Raw genomic sequence first — 22,358 nt, 5'->3', positions numbered from 1 at the left:
AATATACTGTATATGCAGGCTAAAAGTTGTGTTTTATGAATTTAAGGTCATGTCTGGCATTTGATGCAGCCAGCCGAGCTGCAGATGAAAGAGAAAATGCTGGAAAACCTGACTAAATTCAACTGATTACTGTCCTGATTGGATTGTTATTAGCCAAACTTCCTCATTAATACTCTCAACATCACTATATATAAATCCTGCTGTAAGTCTTTAACTTCAAAGTGTGCTGCCCTGAGAGACTTCTGTGGCAGGAAGTCTGCTTCAGTCAGCGATGTCTGACTCCTTCGGTCGGATGCTAAGTTCTGGGCAATGTTAGCTGAACATCAAAGGAAGTTTACTAAAATTTTTATTCAACGTTCAACTTGCTGTAAAAGCAAAAATTGCTTAACTGTGACAATTATGCATACTTTGGGGAAATGAATATTGTGGTAGGAGTTATAAGAGTTTTAGTCAATTATCACTAGGGAATTTACTGATTTTTCAGGGGTTGCCTAACATCAGTTTATGTAAAATAAACACAAAAAGAAGATAAAAGTCCACTCTAAAAAGCCTCAGATCTGGTGTTAATGCCAGATATGTTGAATTTTTAACAATTTTAAGCTTATTAATGTGCAAGTAGGAGACACAAATGAAACACATCAAGAGAAAATGTAAAGATAATTCCCTTGAACATATTTTATATTCACACTGAACAGTGTTTTTGGTTTTAGATTATTTGAAACTACAGATGATTGATTTTTTTGTGTGCAGATGCTGTTACTCCAGGACATGATCAAAGTGAGGCTTGAAATGGACCACATTGAAATTGTCTGTTGCAGATTTGTAGCGTGATGAAACAAAGGGAAAGTAGAAAGAAATGAAAATGTATTCCTTTATGAGTTAGTGCAATGCTTTCCCTTTGCATGTTCCACAGTATTATGAGTGAAGGATAAAAGAAGAGCTTCTAAGATACTGATGTTATTCAACCCCCCCCCCCATCCTCCTGAGTTCTAGTATAAAAACTAGACTTTCAATAAAGGATAACTGTTGCCATTATCCCCTTAAGCCTTCAGTCCAAGCCTCACTTTGGTTCGGTGTGCCCATATGGATTTTTCTGAAAATCAACATACTTCCCAGATGGTAATTATACCACTACACTGGCTGCTCGCTGATACAAATCAGTGGCATGTTTAAATTAACATCTGGCTCCACTACTTGGTTGGAGTAACAGAAGACGTGCTCTCCTCCTGTTCTGCTTGATCATCTGAAAGGAGAGTTCACTTCAGATGCAATGGTTGCATTGGAGAAGTTCAAAGATGTTCAAAAAGATCCTCGGTGGCTCATTGTGAGATGCAATGAAAAGACAGAATTGTGCAGGAGTCTGGAGCAGAGCTGGATATGGATGGGATTAAGGTGACAGCGGTGAGTTGTGGTGCAGGACTGATGGGGAGGTCAAGGTGGAGGTGAGATAGCCTTGAGAGCTGAACCTGCCCCCTTTTCTTGTTGGCTGTAGTGATTGACAGACTGAGAAATGAGGTCAGGCAGTAATCTTCATGGACTCCAACATTTGCAGATGACACTGTGATGTGCAGGAAGCAGAAAACCTTCAGAAGAGAAGCACTTTGGAAAGAAGTGGAAGGACAGAGTGGAAAAGCTACTTGGAGTACCATGTCAATGATTTAGAGCAGTGACAAGTGTGGATAAAACCCACGCGGCGTGTCTCCACAGGTGAGAATCTCCGTCAGCAACTGTGAGTCACATTGGCTGCCATGAAACACAGTGACCTCATTCAACGCACCATCACCGCAGACAGTGGGGCCACCGGAACCTGTACACAATCAGGCTTGAAGAGACAACACAACATTAATTAGATCCCCGAGGAGGTAGGTCCTTCAATCAGCCTAAGGTTTGGTCATCAAGCACTGGGACTGATCATGCAAACGAGCATAATTGCTGTCGGGGGAACCAACTGGTTGCTGTGCTCAGTCCACCTATTAACCTATAGACTTATGCTGAATAACTCAACAAGGAGTGATTGTTCTGAGATACATCATGATAAAGCCTGAGGAGAACGAGCTGCTTCATTCATTGAACACTTTATGTTCAACTAAAAACTGACTATGAAGAACTGGAACTAGCTAACGGCATCAACTCCTCTGACCCAGTTTCACCAAATAGCTGCAAATGAGTGAATGGATGATTGCTCTGCTTGAAGCCAATCCTTTTGGCACGCTGTGACAGCTCTACGGGACCGGTGGCTCAGCTGTGCAATAAAAACACAAAATATAATTAATCTCTTGTCATTGTACCTGTATCACGCAATATCGGAAGCGATCACCTCTAATATACACACAATCTATCAAGCAGCGAGAGGCTGAGCTGTGTTTAACCATGCAAAGGCTCTTTGAACAAAATGTCACCGATAAAACAACAAGGAAGCATTGTTGTGGAACTGTCAGGCACAAAGATCAAACAAATCTACCTGTAATCCAGAGACATTGTTGTTCATTGTTGAGTTTTAATTTGGATATTCTTTCAATATTATTGTCACAACTCTGTTTTTTCCCGCACAGATGGGCTTCTTTTCCGGTGAACTCAAGTCCTAACTCTTTGTGTCTCAGCTGCTCTCAGACCAGTCAATGACGCACCAGCCGCTCAGTCTGTCAGGACACCAGTCAAGCTTTCACCCAGTTGAAATCAAAAACCATGACTGTCAAAGCTCTTTGGTGCACTTAGTCAGACAGAACATCGCAGCACTGGTCCCACTCTCGCTTTAGGATAAAAAGGATTTTATGGGAATGACATGTCATAAACGTTCATACCCAGATAACAAATACCGGGGCTGATATGTGCTGTGTGTGCATGCTCGGCAGTGAGTGGAAGTGCGTAGAATAAGTAGTGAAATACGGCAGAATTAATTACTTAAACTCATGAATGGGACTGTTTATGTTCTCCATTAATATTTTCAGCTCAGCTTCGGTTTAACAGTAAAAACTACATAACCCACCGGGCGGCAATTTACAGTAATTGAATTCAGGTCATTAAAAGCCAAAAATGTCATTAACAAAGATGATAAAGGATAATTTGTCAAATCGTACAGGGAATGGTTAGTCACCATTTAGTAAGAGCTATTTATTAACAGTAATATTTGAAGTGTGAATAAAAAGAATTAATTTTCCTTTAAGATTGCAGCATTATTATTAAACCATGGTTTACATTTATTATGGAAGCCATTTTCTTTTGCAAGCATAAATTCAGGTATTTCCTGTCAGCTGTACCTCAATGTACTTTCTACAGTTTTGGGATCTTCCTGCCATCGTGGAAGAAAATCAGGAGATAGATATAACTTCTTCTTTTTGGTCAAATGCCATTACTGACCTTCATCTACGTATAGGTTTACAACATTCATTAAGTAGCATAGAGATCAATAAATAGATTACTTTGGAAACACTGAGCTGAATGACATGTTCCAAGGTCAAACTGTTTTTACAAAAAAGGGAGCCCCAGTAATATATAGGGGAAAACACTGGATATTTACTCCTCTGAACTTATACTTTAGATAAGATTCTATCTTCTTACTCTGTTTCAGTATAAAACAGAAGCTTATGACACGGGACAGAGTGCGAGAAAAGGTGGGAAAGTCTGGGCCTCGGAAAAGGAGAGAAAATAGAGAAACACAATTTAATTCCAATCTGTCATCCAATCAGGAGCCTCCACTACTGCTGCCCCAGTCTCATTTGCCAGCTGCCAAATCAATCCAAGCACAGCCGCAGCATTCAGACACGGACAAACGGGTTGTCACTTGGAATATGTTTATTTATTCGCAGAGTCCGCTGAAACATGAAGACGGCTGCCTTAAATTGATTCTCTGTAAGGGAACGAACTGTCAAGGGAAAGCGTTGTGGCTGCCTGCCCTTTCCCTGCTACTCCTGAATGCATCCTGATATGGAAATATTTCAATGCTCACAGGGATTAAACAGGGTTTTTTGTCCGGCCTGGCAAATGCTGGATTATTATGCTGATTCTGATCAGGGCACACTGAAATGTTTAACTTGCTGAAAGCTACAATTTTATAAAACAGAAGTGTACCAATAATTATCCCAACAATGTGTTTGGGAATCAATATCAGCCTGTAATCACAGAGGTGTATGATTTGTTGATTTGCTGAAAACCAAACTTACGATCTTACAGAAAGCAGCTGGAGAGTCCAAAAACAACCTCGATACGAAGGTTCCGTGGGCCTTTCAGGAGTCACCTGCCCCCAGCAGGCATTACCATGGCGCCCAGCTGTTTAAATAAATCATAAGACTTGTTTTACATTAACGTATAATGTAATTTTAGTGTCTAAAGTTCCTCTGCAGACAGAGCTCTGATATGAATATTTCATGCTGTTGTATTTTGAGATAAACTGTCAGTCCAAAGGTTTTAGAGTCAGTAAATGTCGGTGTTTGTTCGTCTACATGACTGGTCTCTTCTGTTACCGCTTCTGTTTTATTCCACACGCTGTTCATGGGCGACTTCTGAAAGGCCGAGGTCGTAACGATGAAGAACCCCCAGAGGGCATTTCATCTGTAACACACATGTCTCAGTGTGGGGCACTGCTGCGGCCTCTCTGAAATCCTTGTTGTTCACTTCCACAACTGTGCTGGATGGCTTATGTCCATTAAACAGCCACTCTTCATCATCCTGTCAGTGCTGTGCATGTAGGTATTGAACAGCTTTCAGCAGGGATAAATGAGAGGTTGTTTCCCTGCTGATTTACAGTATCATTATACACACCTAACGAAAAATGTGCCTCAATAAACAAGAGAAATAAGAATTTACCCTATCCTTTACATAGGTACCTAACCTTCAGTGTTATTCAGAATCTTTAAAAAGCAAACTCTTAATCATCAAAAAAAGGGAAACTATTAAGAGAAAAATTAAAGAAATGTCAAACTCATGTTCGCATGTACACATTTTACAGTCATGCATTTTTTTAACATTTGTCAGCCATTCATCATCTATATTGCTGTGATAAAGTGGCTCTCAGTTAATAAAAAAATGAGAATACATAATAAATGTCAGTTTTAGACCATTCTAAGGCCTTAATCAACAGTAACTATTCAGTAATCTTTTATAAAAATTAAAAAATGCTGAGTTCTAATTGGGACATGTAAATTCTGAGGTTCTTAACAATTCGCGAGTGTGAATCATGTAATGCTGCTATCCTGACTTGGCATTCTCAGAAGACTTCAGAAATGATTACTAAATCAGTGAGTCAGCACAGTGGCTCTTTCATGTCAACAATCTCCCACTTTCCCTCTGTATGTGTGTGTGCGAGTGTGTTGAAAAGAATGCACCCCCAAGGAGAGAGGAAGAAACATTAAATCAATAGGAGCTATTGATGCAGAGCCTTGACAAATGCCTGCCATTTTTATTCAGCTCCGCTAAGTCTGTTAAGGAGTTACTGCTGGTACACACACTGATGACACTCAATAATCACTGATTGGAAGCAACAAAGGATGCTGATAAATTTAGACCAAAACAGGAGGAGCTTAAATGTGACAGTCAAAAGTCAAATGCAGCCTCAAATGACTCCACAAGGCAAAACTATATATGCAACATGCACAAAACCCATTTGTTTCCTGCAGAGAATGTCAAAATGTGGTGTGTATATATGTAAACATGTGATATAGGGCTTTAATTGCAGTCACAAGCTAAATATACAAATATGGACTGTCTTATAAGTTTGCTTTTTATTGTTTTAGCCAAGATAGTTATTGCTGACAAACACAATATCTTCTCACTGACATTTTTTAGTGGACTATTTATCTAAAACCTCAGATAAATCACTGAAGGGTTTTAACGGAACGCTTCATACAATCTAAAGATCTATGAGCTTCAAGCTAACAGATGATGATGGTTGCCGGGTTGTAATTTATCATTGTAAATGTTCTTTAACATGCAGGTCACATCAGTTTAATTTAAAATAAATCCAATTTTTCATTCCTGGACCTTACTTATTTTATCTGTTGCTCTATTTTCTTTTAACTCTGCACAGCCGATCCCAGCTGCCATCAGGGTCATAACCATTTCTGACACCTCTCTAAACAGCACTGACAGTTAGACCTGAGGTTATAGCCTGTGGCAGGAAAATTAAACATTGGAAGGTGGGTCTGGAAAGTGAAATCACGTCTGATGCCTGACCTTGGGGCTAAGCAGCACTTTTGTGGACGTGTCACAAAGGCATTACTAAGGTGATGGGTTGTTTGTGTGGGGGCCGTGATGTGAAGTCAGGTCATGACACTTTGTTTTCAATCTGTAACATGTTAGGGATTTTCTTCCCGGGGGTGGGGGTGGGGGGGGGGGGGGTGTTAAAGCTAATCAGAACTTTATACTATTTTTATTCTCTCATGCCTTATGATTGCATTTTCCTAACTTTCTTCTGTCAGCATAAATTGCATTTGTAAACCCTTTTGTCAAGTTGTAAATACACCATTGTCTGTATTAAATCACATATAAGGTGATGCTCCTGAAAAGGCCTGGAGGACCAAAACGAATCCTATAATTAACACTAACAAACCCACACATGAGTATAAGTATAGTCATGGAGATTTCTTCAGCATTAAGAGGGTGACAGTGGGCTTAGCAGCGGTCTAAACTTAACAGTCCCTACAGGTGCACTGACAACGCAAAGACCCAGAAAAACAAGTTCTCTAAAACCTACAAATTAAAGGGATATTTTCTACCCTTTGGATGACATAAAAGTCACAGCTGTATTCACCTTCAGCCATGTCTGCACATTCGTCTCTGATAGTGACACCCAGTAAGGGAACACACTCATTGATTGACCTGTAATATACGACTTCCCTGGAAAAGGCATTGATTACAGTCTCAGCAGAACCGTGGGTGTGGGGATAATCTATGTGATCATCAACATATTAATTATGCTTAAGCCATCGGGCCTGTTTGGACACTAAGTCAGGGCTACATATTGTTCACACAGCTGTGTCAGGAGTGATGACAATTCAGCCTAAAATGTGTGATCAGGAAGAATTTTGCCGTTTTCGATAAGAAATGTCCTATTTTTATTTATGGTTGTTTTATTTATTGTTGTTGACCTGACCTCATTACGCAGGTTTATTTAGTCTTTCTTCCTGCTACCAATTTCTGGGTGAGACATTAAAAGTTGTGGCTTGACTCTGCTCTTCCAAATAGCTTTGACAGCACTACAAAAATTTATGCAATTGCAGCACCGTCAAATAAACGTTGTGAGTTTTGTTTGGCCAGGCTGAGTGGCTGAAGTATGCGGGCACTAAATTTCCCTTTGGTGAACTCTCTTCTCCTTGTCAGCATTGCAAATGAAATGACAGCTAAGCATCTCGTATACCTGCAGCAGAGCGCAAACAGCAGCAGATTTTTAAAACAGCCTATCAGCCTACAGTTGGAACGGAGCGTTGCTATGACGCCAGTCCAGCGGACTCATGCTGCCTAGATGGAGCATGGCTGCAGCTCTACACAGCCATTTTAAAAAGCTGCAATTACCTTTAATTGCGATCGCATCTGTCTGCATGTCGAAAGGGATGCAGAGGAAGAACCGAGTACCTGGAGACTGAAGGTTTTTCCAATTTAACAGCGGCCTGGGCCTCAAAAAGAACCTGACAGAGATTACCAGGAGTTTGGATGAATTATTCAGATCAAAAGTAATCCTGGCCCCAGGTGTTGAGGAAAGGTGAAATGCACATCAATCATGTGCCTGCCCTGATGAGAAATGCTCTTAGGCTCATACCCAAGATGTTGGAGATAGCTGTTGGTGTTTATGGCAAGTAGCCTCGTACAAAATGAGCGGAGGCGGGAGCGAGGAATAATTGACATGTCACACATGAGATAGGACCTCATCCGCCTTCTTCCATTAAGAGATTTATGGTTCTGTGATTCACAGACATATATTGGACAGTTATCATGCTACTACTTTAGATTTTTAGTGCAGAGAACAAGAAAGATTATTTGGCATTGGTCTGAGAGAGAATATTGCCCTGGAAAGATTGAAGGTAAAAGGTGTTTCACAGGGATTAGACAAACTGAACAGCATCAGGCTGAAGTGCCTTGAGATAACAGAAATACAGTGATTTAAATGAAAATCCTGCCCATTTTAGGACACCCTTCTGTCCATTTAACAGGAATGAATGATTGTCAATCACTTCCACCCTCTTTAGTGCAAATGAAAGTGACAACAGGCACCATGAAAAGGAAAAAGGTAACAATTTGGATTTGGCCACACTTGAGCCTTCCTGATTGATCCCTCTAGTTTGGTGCTCTGCCAGTGTCCTTGTCACTATGGTAGCATGAGTAACACCTGCCGTCCATAATGCTGCAGCTTAAAACAATTTTGATATTTTTCTACAAAGCAAGTTTAAATTTCATAACGCAGCTGACAATGCGACATTTATTGGTTCCAAATACATTTATTTTATGGTCTGTAATTTATTCATGGTGGTGGTGATACTAAAGAAAACACATTAAATGGATATTTTTCTCATGTTTTCCTCCTCCAAAATGCCTATCATTTACATATGGAAATCCACCTCGCTAATGAGAAACAATGTGCGCTGCTCTCCATCTCCACGGCCAGAGGCCACATTCAAATTGTGTGAGATTGTAAAAACATAAAAGAAACAATCCCATTTTTTCCACAACATTACATCCTTACCACTGACACGCATGTCAATCTTGTCCCCTCTATTATCTGTAGCCACATCCACATCTGTAGTTTTAATTGGCTGTTCTCATTTAACACAACAATCTGCAGCACAAGACTCCGCGGTGAACATATTCTCCTGATTCCTTGAGCTTCAGACACTGATAAGGTTGCTGCTGAGGGGCTCCACCACAAACTTGATTTATGCAACCACTCTGCTGCCTCGGTGTCCGAAACAGAAAAGTGGATTTTAATGGTGGCAACCCTAAATCAGTGAAATGGTACCACACCCAGAGCTAGAAACTCATAAAAGGAGCACAAAGGCAAAGAAAAAAAAACCTTTTTAACAGGAAGAACCCTTGAGCAGGACTAAGCTCTTATAAAGGGTGAGCCATCTGTTTGAGTTCAGGAAAGAGGGAGGGGAAGAGATGAGGTAGAGAAAAGCAAACAAATTAATACACATCAAACTGTCAGTCAGAGGAACCTGAGCTCCAATATAAAAGTGAATAAAAACCCCTTCTTCTAATTACTTATCCATCAACACACGGTCATTGGAGATGTGGTGACAGTTGGACCAATGTGCTGTTCCACTACAGTGAAGTAATACAAAGTGGCATCTTCGCTCACAGGGCACAGGAGAAATGTGAAATCACCTGTACCACCTGGCCACGGTCTCTGCCATGCTCACTTTCAAGATAATGAGTTTCTGCAGGCAGGCTCATTGAAAAGCGCTCCACTTCACACACTGCACAGCTGAAGCATTTCAGAAGCAGGAATAATTGAGAATGTGCTTATTGAGACCAGGTACTGTAACAGAAAATGTGCATTTTACTCCACTGCAGGAGTTGAAAGTTGTCTTTATGAACAAGGCTACTTAAAAGAAATAGGTCAGACTGATTTATGTAAAATATAGCATTCACTTAATTAGGATCTATTGTAGTACTATCCTTTCATCCGTCCTCTTTTCAATTACATTAAATTAAAGTCATATTATATTCGCTTCACTGTCCTATACAGGTCTCAGCGGGTTTTTTTTAATGGAAGTGGCTGGTTACATGATATTGCATTATCAAAGAAATGTCTCATTGAGCAGCACAGATATTTGGGAATTATTTTCTGCAGAACTTTGAATTTCCAGCTTTATATCAGTTCTGTATGGGTGTACAGTATAGTGGAGCTGTCAGAATATATCCTGGTAGCTGATTAGGACTGACAAAGATGAAAGTTCCCAGGAACTTATAAAAAACAAGTCTTCTGTGTTTAAATAGGGGTGAAATGAGTTTATGCAGAGCAATGTGTAAATGTGCTACATCACTGTCCTCCTTAAACACTACAGTTTTCTCAATGCAGATATAACCTGAGCGCTAGACGCCTGCTTTGTAAGTAAATTTGTAAGAAAACACTTCTGCCATTTTTAAACTGACTCAAGAACTCTTCTGAGGATATTCCTCGAATCTGTGGCGTGTTGAGAAACCCAACATGAAGTTTATCAAAACTGTCATCCATGAGCAAGACTTAAGGACTTAAAGCGCTATTAGTCATGGCCCCCTGTTTCTCCTCCTGCATCCTTCACCCTGTCAGTGCTTTCCATCACAGTAATCTAAGCCTAATTATGTCCTAACAGGTCCATTTGTCACACCACAGGAGCATGAAGACCTGTGTTAGACCGTGATCAATCTGTTTCAGAATAATAATAGTTGTGATTTCTTTGTGATCTTAATGTTTTAGTGCTTTCAAAGAATTAATTCTAATCGTTTTTGCTGAAATTAGAACTTTTCCTCAGGGTAATGATACACTATGAAACTGTGTTTATAATCAATACAAGGGTATCTGATCAGTGTTAAACGAGAGCAGCATTAATTGCTGGACTCCATATTTTCGTCTGTGCGTAAAAGCATATAAATTGCGTAGAGCCTGTATGTTATGACCACGGTTATTGTACAACGTGATTGCATGTGGCAGCAAAGATTTCCTGTATCTGTCCCTTTGACAGCAATGCTGAAGCAGCCTGTGAGGAAAGGTAATCTGCCATCTGTCTGCTGTGTGATGGAGAGGCTGCTGATCATTGTCCGTGATGGATAAGAGTTTATTCAGCCTTCTCCTCACCAACACATTCTCAAACGACTGCAGCCTGAGACCAGATACAGAGCCAACCTTTTTGATGATTGTATCAAGACTTTTAGTGACTCTGGTGCCGCTGTCTCAAAACACAACAGTAAAGAAAACGTCAGTGGTGTAGAAGGTAAAGAGGAAGGGAGAAAACACAGTTCCCTGTGGAGCTCCTGTGACACCGAACACCACTTTAGACGGGACGCTGCCCATACTGGGCCACGAATGACAACGTGGTGCAGTGGTTTGGTCCTGATTGGCTGATTGTTCTACTCTCTTTGCCAGAGTTAATGAGTCTGATAGTTTACAATTCATTCATATATTAAAGGGCTATCATAAATCTGTGTTTTATGGTGTCATTAGCATTTAAAGTGGGGGTTACAAGTCTGACAAGAGTACAGCTCTGCAGCAACGTTATGATAAAACCTTAATTATAATAAGGTGTAAAACTGGTGTCAGATGGGAAGCATAAAATGCATGTGTAGCACACAATAAATCATTTGGGACTAAACTGAATTTTAACTCTAAGGAAACTATTATCTCTTCAGTTTCACTTATGTGATGAGATTGGATTAAGTAAAGGAATTACAGACTGTTCCCAGAATGCTTCTTATTAAGTGTGATATAATATCTTAACTGAGCATCAGACCTCTAAAACAAAAATCAAACAATGAATTTTCTTTCAATAAAACTTTAAAATCCAGCTAAACAATTTTGTAAAAGCCGAGAGATTATAAATTTTTGTTATAGTCTGTACAAAGTTCTGCAGACTTTGGAAACCTGGGAAATTCTACCGAGATTACATTTCGCAAATTAAATTTGCTGTGCCTTTTTACCTTTCGGGAGCCTGCCAGTATCCGCACTCCCAGTAATGAGTCTAATAGAGAACTGGAGCCTCAGGAACAGAACAGCCAGCCTGAGCCATTAGAGGATATGAACTTGGTGAATGCAAACAGAATATAAGAGCTAAACTGATACTTACTGACTCATACCAAAAGACAGATTTCCGCTAAATTATATTCACCTTGAGGATTAAAACTGTCAGTATTGTTATTACACAAGAAAGCATCTGTGTTGAACCACAATAGGAGCTAAATCATACCTGTCTGCAGGCAGAACTCCATATAAAGAGATGGTCAACTGCATTTGACCCTGACTAATGCTGTGTCATGAGCTTGTTCTATAACTAAGCACAGTAATACGAGAGGCGCGAGACAGCAATGTTCTGAACTGAGCCCTTGAATGAGAACAGCATACATGCAGCTCTGATCTGTTGACTACACAGTTAGCAGAATACTTCGCTGTATCGCTGGCGTGAACAAAAGATGTGAGAGACAAAACACCGAGACCTTGACTGCGAAACGCACATTACAAAGAGTATGAATTCGACTAACAAAGGAGAAAAGCAATCTAAAAAAAGAGAGAGCTGGAACTTAAAAAGGCTTTCAGAGACACTGTGATTCATGCTGCGCTGCGTCTGGTGTCAGTAGCGTCACAAAGCTGCAGTGTGCAAGCAGCCTGAACTCAGCAGCCTAAATACGGTATGTTACAGAATGCAGCGGTGCCATGGCCACATCGGGCGTGACAATGCCCCTCCCCCATCCATTAATGAATTCTCTTTTACAGCTAACATCTGTGCAGTGAGGTCAACGGCAACATCTTTCAATGCAGAACCATGAAGTGAAGTTCACCTCCTCTGTGTGTGCAAATATGAGCCGTACTTCAACAAAACAAAGAAAACAAGATTCCAACGCAGGAAAAACCTCGGCAGGCAGCAGCAGTGTTGGGGGCAGCTTACTCAAGTATTTGAATACGGCAAAATAACCAACGTATTTACAGACCCAATGTGTTTCTGTCAAAAGCACAACAAAGACTACACACTGCTTCACCCTTGACTGAATATGCTGTGTTTAACTAGGCTTTGTTTCATGCAAATATGAGTAAAAGTATTCCATCTGAGTGTGATGGAGAAAAGGACTGTACGGTTAATTTACAAAAAACAGGCGTCTCATCGTGTGAAATGGCAGGTCTTTGGGATGCGGATCATCACAGTCAGTGCTTCAACACAGACACACAAACCTCAATAAAGCGTAAGACTCATACTGTAATGCTCCACTGGGATCCTCAAATAAATAAAAAATGCAATAGTGACAATTTCAATATGAATAGTAGCACAAGCTTATTTGTTTATTCAGAAACTGGGCTCTGATATAAGGGATCTGAATCCAGCAATATATATGCTAATTAATTTTTCACCAAAAAGAAGGAGAAAGGCTTCGATTACCTTCAGAAAAAAAACCATTTTTATTAAACTTCGATGTGATCATAGTGCAAATTTATCCAATGTCATATTTATGAAATACAGATTTGTTATTATTTGTAGAGATATTATAAGATATATGTTATTTGTATTTGTGTAAGAGAAAGAGAGAGAGAGTGTGTAAAATGAGAATAAAGAAAGTGTGCAGTCAGTGTGGTTCCCAGTAACAGCAGTAAAAATCTCAGACATCACTACAATAAGCTGATGGGCTTCATCGTTATAGAGCCAGACACGTAGAACCATCTGCCCCACAGATCTCCACTGACTTACATCTGTCATGTCTTTCTAAAAGTCATTGTGAACTTCAAGTGGGAACACATTTTTCCCTGGAAATATAATTATTCTCCTACACAACTGTCCACTGAATTTGGATGGAATCTGTTGAAATCCCTCTGCTAAGGCCGGCTGACAGGCCTTGACTGCACAGATATCTTTATTTAGCTCCGCTGTGACGTGAATGTTAATGACAGGCAGAAGAACAGAGTGCCTGTTCAGAAATCAATGTTAAAAAAGCAGCCGTTTGTGATTATTTATGTCCACTTCTTTCAATCAAGCAGAGTTATGGGAAGTTGACATTTCCTCCTACACCTCTGAAGCCAAAACTTATCAGCTACAGAGATTTTAAAAAAAAATTCTGACTATTTTTACTCATAAAATATGAGCAGAGCTGGGAAACCATCTGGAATGCCAGTGTTCAATTTGACAAACAAGACTGGGTGGAGATTTGTGACCTTAACCCGCGCTGTGCTTTTGCTGCCACCTCGTATTGATTAAGCCTCCTCGCATGGACATGGACCCAGCTGTGCTTCTTGATTCTCTCTTTCCTTTTCTGACCTCCTTGGCTGTCCTAGGGGAGCCACAGTTTCTCAGCTGACCAGAAACCCATGTCAGGATTTATTCTAATCTATATTGATCTTTTCAAAAATTCTCCTAGATCAGTCCTTTCCACCACAGGGATTTAAAGTTGGCAAAACTCAGATTGAGCGATTGATCTGGATCCTATCTATGTCAAATAGTTGATTCAATTACATGTATAATTAGATTCATCACAATAAAATGTGGTACCTATTTCTCAAGATTGTAAAAGGACTGCACTGAATTACAAATACTAATATTTCAAGCGGATTTGAGGATTCCTACCTGGAATCAAAGTATGGATCTTCAAATTCCTTTTATTCACTGTGAAAGATTAAACATAGTTATGCCAATATCAATCAGCTGAAATTATAATCACACAATTGCAGCCCATGAATCTCCTGCTAAAAGGGAAATAAGCAGGGATGAGAAGAGACATATAAACATTTAGCTGATGAACTAGTTAAAAATAAATAGACTGGGCCAATGTTGCTTTCTGTTTTTCCTTTTCATTTGAATATGTCAAGAGTAATTATCTCTTTACTGCCACGGAACCAGTGGTACCATCGATACGTCGGACAGCATAAACCTGATGGAAACTTGGGTGCGTATGAAGTGAAACAAAAACCTCATCCATTATACACATTGTACATTTCTTTAAAATAAGCATGAAAATTTGGTTCAGTTGAACCGCTGCAAGGCTTTGAAAATCAATAAGCAAAAACAAGACAAGGCCATAAAACTGTAGACGAGTTTCTGACACACATGGACTGAAATTAACTACTGCGACATCTGACACCTCATTTACTTTAAACCTTGAAAGTCTGCACTTCTAAAGCAACAACACGTCTGTTTGATAAATCGATAGAAGGCGCAGAGCAACATGAGCGAGGAGTCAACAGTGCATTATCTCAATTTAAATTTAATGATCAGTGAACAGTGCTGAGGAAGATGTCCAACTTTTTAATGATAATGCAACTGAACAATAAAGTTGACGACTTTACAAGAGCCATCTCAGGATTGTTATAAATAAATATAAACTAATATAATAATAAATGTAAAACAGTATATAATTACTACATGTACATATATGTTGTAGATTCCTTGTGTACACTGTGATAAATGATAATAATATTGGATGTGGATGTGGCATCCTGATAGTAATAGGGTGGACCATCACAATCAATTCCATTATGGAATAATCGATTCTGTCGCCATGGTCTCCAGGAACAGGAAGCAGCAAACATGGGTGATTATGTCTGTTTAATTACATTTAGTTGAGTCTTCTAACCAGTAATCTTGTATCCATTTAAGGATATTTAATTGGATTGTATCTGGATTTTAAAAAGTTTCAGACGGACATAGTACAGTTGTATTAGTGTCAGTGTGACTGATCAATATCATCAGGTTAAACCTGCCACCTTGGTAGGTTTAAATAACAAATAGGTCGTGGTTTAAATAACAGTGTTGACTTAAAAGCCTTTCGAGTTGCAGTGTGCACTTTGCTGACTGGCTGATGACACTTTTACCGTCCTTGTGATGTGTGGGCCTGTGAGCTGGGAGGAGATTAAAAGGCACCAGTTTCTCAGAGGCAGCAGAGATCAATCATGGCTCATTTTGGTACTTTATGTGAGCATAGCCCTAGCCAGCATTGAGAGAGAGAAAATATTTGGTTTCACAACTGTTCCAATGCAAATATAAAGCTGAAAAACACACACCACATGTTTGCATTCTTCGGCAGGCAAAAGACAGTTGATTCATGGATCCGATCCTGGAAAGAATTTACGATGCCAAGAGGGCATGGCAAACATTTCAGAACAAACACCGATCCCACACCAAAACACCTGAGAAGATTGAGGATGGAAAGCAAAGGTATAACTAAATATTGGGAGTGTAAGAGCAACATTCCTTTAACCAGAAAGTCTCGGACTGCTCAGCTGCCTCATACAACATTTCAACTTTATTAACGTCCTTTGTTGGTAAATGCTATTTGAGGTCAGGCCATGGGTCAAGAAATTTGTTACTGTAACAGATTATTGACAGGCAGCGCCCCTGAATTTCACAGAACGTATCCAGTCATAGAGTTATTAATTGCAGTTTGACACGTGACGGAGTTTAAAAAAAGAGAGAATGTTATCTTAAACCCCTGGCTGTTACTCCCAGAACTCCCTAATCTGTGCCGTAAAATGGAGCATGGATACACTGGCATGCCAATTCTGCAGAATAATTGAAGCATCCAGAACTGTGATGCACTCCCAGAGTGGATTAGGAGAGTTTATCAGCACCAACACGCTGTGGTGCTCATTGTCTGCATACTGCTGTGAAGAAGTGGCTGCATAGAGCACTAAGTCCTTGGTTTTGGTCAATAACAGCCCTTGGGGTGCACTTGGTGTTAGTCAATTAGAATATAGTGAAAGACTTTCTTGGTCAGTGTTTTTCATGGTATACTACTGATTCTCTACACTCCATCAAAATTGGTGGGTGAATTCTTTTGGTGCTCTTAATTTGAATTTGAATTAATTTCAAGCAATTATGACACGGGAGCTGCTGACACAGAAGTGGAAGGAGCAAACGAGCTACACGCAGACTCTTAACCCCTAATATTACACATCTGCATCTCATTAATGATAAAAAAAGAAAAAGTTGCTCTTTAATCAGAATGGATTTAAAAAAAGAAACCCCAGTGCTTTAGCATACGTAATTAAATACATAATAAAACTCCAAATACATAACCTCAGTAAAGTCAACCTCTAAATAGGGAAATTATAGAAGCGCCACAAAACCACCTCAGCCAGAAAACTCACATTTTAATCTCCCAACAAACATTCCACCAAACCACTAATGAGGTTCGGGAACACACACAGTTGTGCACAACATGCAATGAGACAAGTTGTGTTGTTAGGAACACAAGACTGTCCACCATAACAAGGCCGATAGATCAAAAACAGTGGATATTGTGCACGCACACACGCACACAGAGACACACACGCACACACACAGACACACACACAAACACACACACACACACAAACACACACACACCATTACCGGCACACTGGATAAACCACATGCTAAAAGCTTATGATGAGGCTTTTAAATGACAACCTGCCAGTGCCCTGAGCAAAGCCCTCTGCCCCCACCCCCCCAACAAACACCACCACAAATATGCACTCCGACACCCACAGATCGACCCATATACCCACAGGGAAAAACATTTGTATACAGCTATAACTACAGCAGAAGAATAAATATATGTGAGTAAATATTCTTCGCACAAATATCCTTCAAACCATAACAGACAGTATATTGATGTGCATCTGTCTCAGGATCCCATTTAAAAGAACACTCTTGTAATTTTAAATCTAGATTTAAAAGTAATATTTGGATGAGCAGCCAGTAAAACATTTTTTCTAGCCACATAATTGTGAACTTCATGAAAAATTCATGATGTGTCAAGGATTTCGTGGCCAGTTTGGTAACATGGTTTACATCGAGAATGGAAAAAACAGTCCCCGTATGCCGCCTTAACCTTAAGGGCAATAAACAGCACTCCTGATGTATGTGTACATTAGGCTGATGAGTTCATATCATTGTGACGCTTGATAGAGACCATCTGGTTGGTTCTGAGGTACAGAAAGTAATGCTCCTGGCAAAGAAAAACATTACGTTGACAAAGACTGGCACTTTAGATCAACAGGAAGTCGATGTGATGACAGTAGTGACGTCAAATGCTTGCATAATCAATAACTCTTGCATATCCCAAATACTTGTCTTATTCCCCGTAAACTCACAAGCGCATACCTCAGAGTTGCGTTCAGAATAAACAGGAAATGTAGTGCATGTGAAACCCGGAATACCACCAGAGCCCACAGATGTGAAGTAGATTACTCCCCCTTTTGCCAGCCCCTCTTTCCACTGCAAAGAAAGAAATCATTGAGTTTCTGCCTTTTCTAAATACATTCCCCTCCCCTCCAAGCAGCAGACAGGGGAACACAGACAACCAGACATCCAGCCAAACCATAATTGTGTGTTCGTGTGTCTGCATTTTTTTTATCCTCCCTGTGACATGAAGAAGTAAAGCAAGTAGTGAAAATTAGTTCTCAGTGCCTCTTTAGTCCTGAGACATTGAGCCTCAATTTACTTGTCTGAACAAGTGGAGGTAGCAGTAAAAATCGCTGGAAGTGGTAAGTCTGGATTCAGGGTTTATACAGAAAAACCTTTCTTTTAAAGGGCAGTGAGGACCGCGTTTCTATTTAGGTTCATTGTACCGGTACATGTTTATGCCTGTATAGATATGTGTCCATATGGCTTTAACTCTAACTGTAAGCATGCAAGTCCTCATATTTTCTATATTGTCTTATAAAAGGAAGCAGAAGCATGAGCGTTGTGACACCTGTCAAACACACATGGTCACTGGTTTAATGTTTAAAAAAGATACTTTAGCTGTAGATGCTCTAAAGCCTTATTCTAACACCTCTACATGCTATAATAATAATAATAATAACGTTTCATTATTAATAACACATATTTTCAACGTTTATATATAACGCTTGTCTTTCCCTCCTGCTGCAGACAGCAGAGGTTCTAAAAATTTAAGTCAAAAATAGTGGACTGTAAAAGTCACTTCACACTGACAGATCCCTCACAGTTAAAGTCACTGCAGCCACAGAAAATCTGAAGACAAACACTCTTTTAACTGAGGCTCCAGACGTCAGCACAGACATTTTCCAAAGACAAAGGCAACTGCTCCTGCCAACCCTTGACAACAGACGCACCCTGAGCCTGTTAGCGGCTCTCTGAGACGCTGAGTTAATGTCAGTGAATGTCCTTTGACTTATAACTTTCATACTGCTGCAGCTGTTGACGAAGACAGAGACAAAGTTATATTTCAAGATGAATTACGTCTCCATTTGGCTGCGATCTACCAGTAGGCTGAAGCTTTTTTCACTTTATGGCAAGGTTCTGATTTATTAAAGTCTAAACACAAGCAGTCTAAACACAAGTGAAAGTTTTAAAGATGCTGTGCTGCTACTCTCGGTTTAAACATTTCCATTATTCACCCTCACAAAAACATAGGTTCGGCAATAGAAACATATGAAAATGATGTATATTTCTTTAAATGCTATTTAATAAGTAAAGTAAATTAGTTACTCTAACACAGTCCAAAGCTTTTACAGACTGGAATTGAAGATTTAGGTTACAACTGCTGAGGTCACCACCGAAAATAAACACTAAGTGGGGAATGAAGGAAGTGGGAAGACAGCATCTGGGAGTATTATGGAAAACAAGTTTATGTTCACCGTGTCCGTTTCTGCAAAGAGACTGAGACCCGAGTACTAGCTGGACCTGGTCTCCTACTGCTGCCTCTTATCCACAACCTTCTACACAAGCGTCGACTGGCAAAGCCGTCTCTACAGGCACGGCAATCCAGACTAATCTCAAACACTGTTCCCCAATGGTGGAAGGACCTGCAGAGCTCTCTCAGAACAGGGGCAAACCTCTCTGCCTTTAAAAAGCTCTTGAAGACAAAGCTCTTCTGAGAACACCTGCTCTAGTAACAGCATCTTTCTCCTCCTGTCTCACATCACCTCCTCTCTCCTTCTCACTTGTTTGTGTCCCTCTTTACTATCTTTCCATTGCTCTGCACTGTTAGTTGGTAGTTGTGCTGGTACCAGGCAGTTTAAGACTTAAGGTAGTTTTTTTAGTATTTCAATGACAACAGAGTTAAAGTGGGATTTCAGATTAGAAAAATTAAAATAATTTCAAAGTCACAGTAAAACAAAAAAAAGGCCATCTCACAACAAAAAGAGCTCTGCCAAAGGCTTCACCTCAACAGCATAGTTTAGACATTTATGATGCTGGACTAATACTGTTATTATTATGCCTAACAAATAATCAGTTTATGTTGAGTGACATCTGCTTAATCTATACCATAGGGTAATGCAGTGAAAAAGACAGAGGTAGAGACAGAGCTGTTCTCTCATACATTCTTTATAAATGACTCAACTGTATCATTGCATTTCATATTTAACACAGGGTTATTCATGCCAGCTTGACCTTGTCAGTGTGATGTCACTTACCATTGTAACGTTTTTGGTCATGATAAGGAAAACAGGGTAAAAATCTTCCTTTTGAGTTTATAAATGAATCTGAAAATTTTCAGGTCTTTGGTTCACTCACCTCTCCCTCTCTCTGATTCCAGATTAAAATGTGCTTGATGGCCTTCATCTTGGCCTGGGTATCCATGGCAACCCCAATGCTCTGTCAAACTGAAGAGTGGGGCTCAGGCTCGGACGTGTTCTCTGTAATGACCAACAACTACACAATACAGGTCGTGGGTGACGAGCCTCACAAGACGAGCAACAGCCACGAATGGTTCACATCAGCAGATTTCTCCTCATCATCTTCACCAAGGCTGCAGGCTGAGCATCAGCTGGACAGATGTTCAGTCCACTTCAGCACTTCATCTCGAAGACTGAAGGCAGACAACGAGCAGCTGGCTTATATGCACACTGTGCAGCATGGAAACAAGGCTGTGATGGACAACTTACTGCAGTTTGTTGGGGCAGAGCTGGGAGATGAGAGGTACGAGGATGTGATCAAGGAAAATATTATCGGCATCCAAGAGGACCAGAAGACCTGTCATGAGGTGGTCAAGAAAGCTGAGGACGACATGCAAGAGCAGTTGGAGGGAGAAGCTGTGGCCTTGCTCACGGGGATGAAGAAGTGAGTTCAATCCATCATTCCACAGTTTACCTTGTTAATCATTTACTGTCTCACCCTTTGCTGCTTTTCACTGGTCCGTTTGTCCTCCGAGCAGAATCAGGGAAGAGTCCAAAGCTTTTGAAGACATGCTTCATGCAACGATTGGCATCGCTGACCGACTGGAGATCTCTTCCAAAGTTCTGCAATCTGCTTTCACCAAACAGCTGAAAGACATCGCAAAAATCCATCGCTAAGCTGCTGCATTTCACTACACCCGATTGAGCACCTTACAACACGTTATCACTCTGATAGAACAAATATTTTTCAGACTGATAAACAAATGGCCAATCATGGAAGTGCTACATCAGCTGATTACAAAGCCAAATCTCTGTCAATGTCATGACTGTGACTTTTTACAGCTCCACCGTGAGGTCCAGAGGACAACAACACACAAACAAATTTATCTTACAATAGTTGTTCAACAAAGTGCATTTCTCATCACCTATTAATATATACATACTTACCTATATCTTCATCTTTTTTAGACCTAATGTGCAGAACATGTATTAAAATGTTACATGTATAAATGGAAAACAACACTCAGAGAGAGAAGAGATCTATCAAGAAGTTCATTTCCCACCATATGGTGATTGACATCCATAGTACGGTATATAATGTATATGAGCAGTAGCAGCACAAGGTCAAAGGTCAAACTCCATCCGAATTCCGCAACATCACCAACATTTAATCAGGTATTCCACTGACCATTCTCAACCTTTCCTGAAAAGTTTATTAAAATCCACTCATAACTGAGTAATTTAGCTAATAATCAAATAAACTCCAGCTGCCACTTAACCTCCTCCGTGGATGGAAATATCAGCTGTCTAATATCAAGCATTACCACTAATGAGCAGCTCTCAGTCACAGAAACAACACAGATCCCGTGTGGCTTTGGAGAGTGAACGGTGTGCCAGTGCAAGAATTTGAATGAGCACAGCAAAAAAATAATTATGGGTTGGAATAAAACAGGGACTGTTCAAATAATTTTTAACCTCATAACCACAATTTGTTGGTTTTTTCTATCCAAGAATCATTTGTGGATATTCAGTGAGGTCAGATGTGGCAACAGTAAGTAGGTAGGTTCAGGTCAAGCTTGGTATTTACTTAAAACCAGGTTTGCTTAGAGAGCCAAAATAATGATTCTGTTAGTTTTCTCCAGAAGACGCTTCGCATTAGCCCTGTTCAGGGTGAGAACAGGGCCAAGGTCAGATGGCTGATGTATACTAATGAAGAATCCAGCAAGAAGATGGAGAAAACTACTACGAGGAGCTGTGTTTACATTGATAGCATCGTAAAAATGCAGCAATCTAATATTTTATATAGGAATTCCAATGATTGGGAATAAATAAGAGGGGAAGAGGGGAAGGTGCATAATGTCTGCCTTTTAACCACTAAAACGAATGGGCCCAAAAATAATTTACATCCCGATTGCCCTATAGAATCTTTTAAAGGCGATGTTTAGTTTTGCATTTGTCAGCATCTTTGCACAGCGGCAAGAACACTATGTATATTAATTCACGGAGTCTTCCCTATAGCTGTTTAAGATATAAACAGTGCGGACATAGAGGTTTATTAAACTGTACATGCCACATATTTACAATGTATTTTTATAAGAAATAATGATAGTAAATAAATTAGTCAATGGTTATT

The 22,358-nt window shown here is 40.0% G+C and overlaps 1 protein-coding gene and 1 long non-coding RNA gene across 3 annotated transcripts in view; one reads left to right on the top strand and one right to left on the bottom strand.

The window, feature by feature from the left end:
* The window catches only part of LOC130515682 (uncharacterized), a 32,471-nt gene extending 11,567 nt beyond the window's left edge, over positions 1-20,904 (bottom strand). The window contains exons 1-4 of the long non-coding RNA XR_008947241.1: positions 20,700-20,904; positions 20,495-20,605; positions 20,296-20,418; positions 20,124-20,212 (exon numbers count right to left, since the gene is read on the bottom strand). This is a non-coding gene — a long non-coding RNA (uncharacterized LOC130515682). The remainder of the gene's footprint in view (positions 1-20,123; positions 20,213-20,295; positions 20,419-20,494; positions 20,606-20,699) is intronic.
* On the top strand, positions 17,914-22,343 carry si:ch211-142k18.1 (uncharacterized). Of its 2 annotated transcripts, XM_057016076.1 has the most exons (3): positions 17,914-18,127; positions 20,146-20,669; positions 20,764-22,343. In XM_057016076.1, the coding sequence occupies exons 2-3, from the start codon at positions 20,152-20,154 to the stop codon at positions 20,900-20,902; spliced, it is 657 nt and encodes a 218-aa protein (XP_056872056.1). In that variant the 5' UTR covers positions 17,914-18,127; positions 20,146-20,151; the 3' UTR covers positions 20,903-22,343. The 2 variants fall into 2 exon arrangements, with proteins under 2 accessions (XP_056872056.1, XP_056872057.1); XM_057016077.1 differs by lacking the exon at positions 17,914-18,127 and having other exon boundaries at positions 20,129-20,669.
* The last annotated feature ends 15 nt before the right edge of the window (positions 22,344-22,358 follow it).

This window comes from Takifugu flavidus, chromosome 19, assembly GCF_003711565.1.
Source record: "Takifugu flavidus isolate HTHZ2018 chromosome 19, ASM371156v2, whole genome shotgun sequence".
NCBI lineage: Eukaryota > Metazoa > Chordata > Actinopteri > Tetraodontiformes > Tetraodontidae > Takifugu > Takifugu flavidus.
Note: the sequence above shows the minus strand (reverse complement) of the source record. Positions and strands in the feature narration are given on the sequence as shown.

Coding starts and splice junctions, on each gene's coding strand:
- si:ch211-142k18.1 (XM_057016076.1), top strand. CDS start 20,152: ATGTGCTTGATGGCCTTCATCTTGGCCTGGGTATCCATGGCAACCCCA. Junction 20,670..20,763: donor TTGCTCACGGGGATGAAGAA/GTGAGTTCAATC, acceptor TCCTCCGAGCAG/AATCAGGGAAGAGTCCAAAG.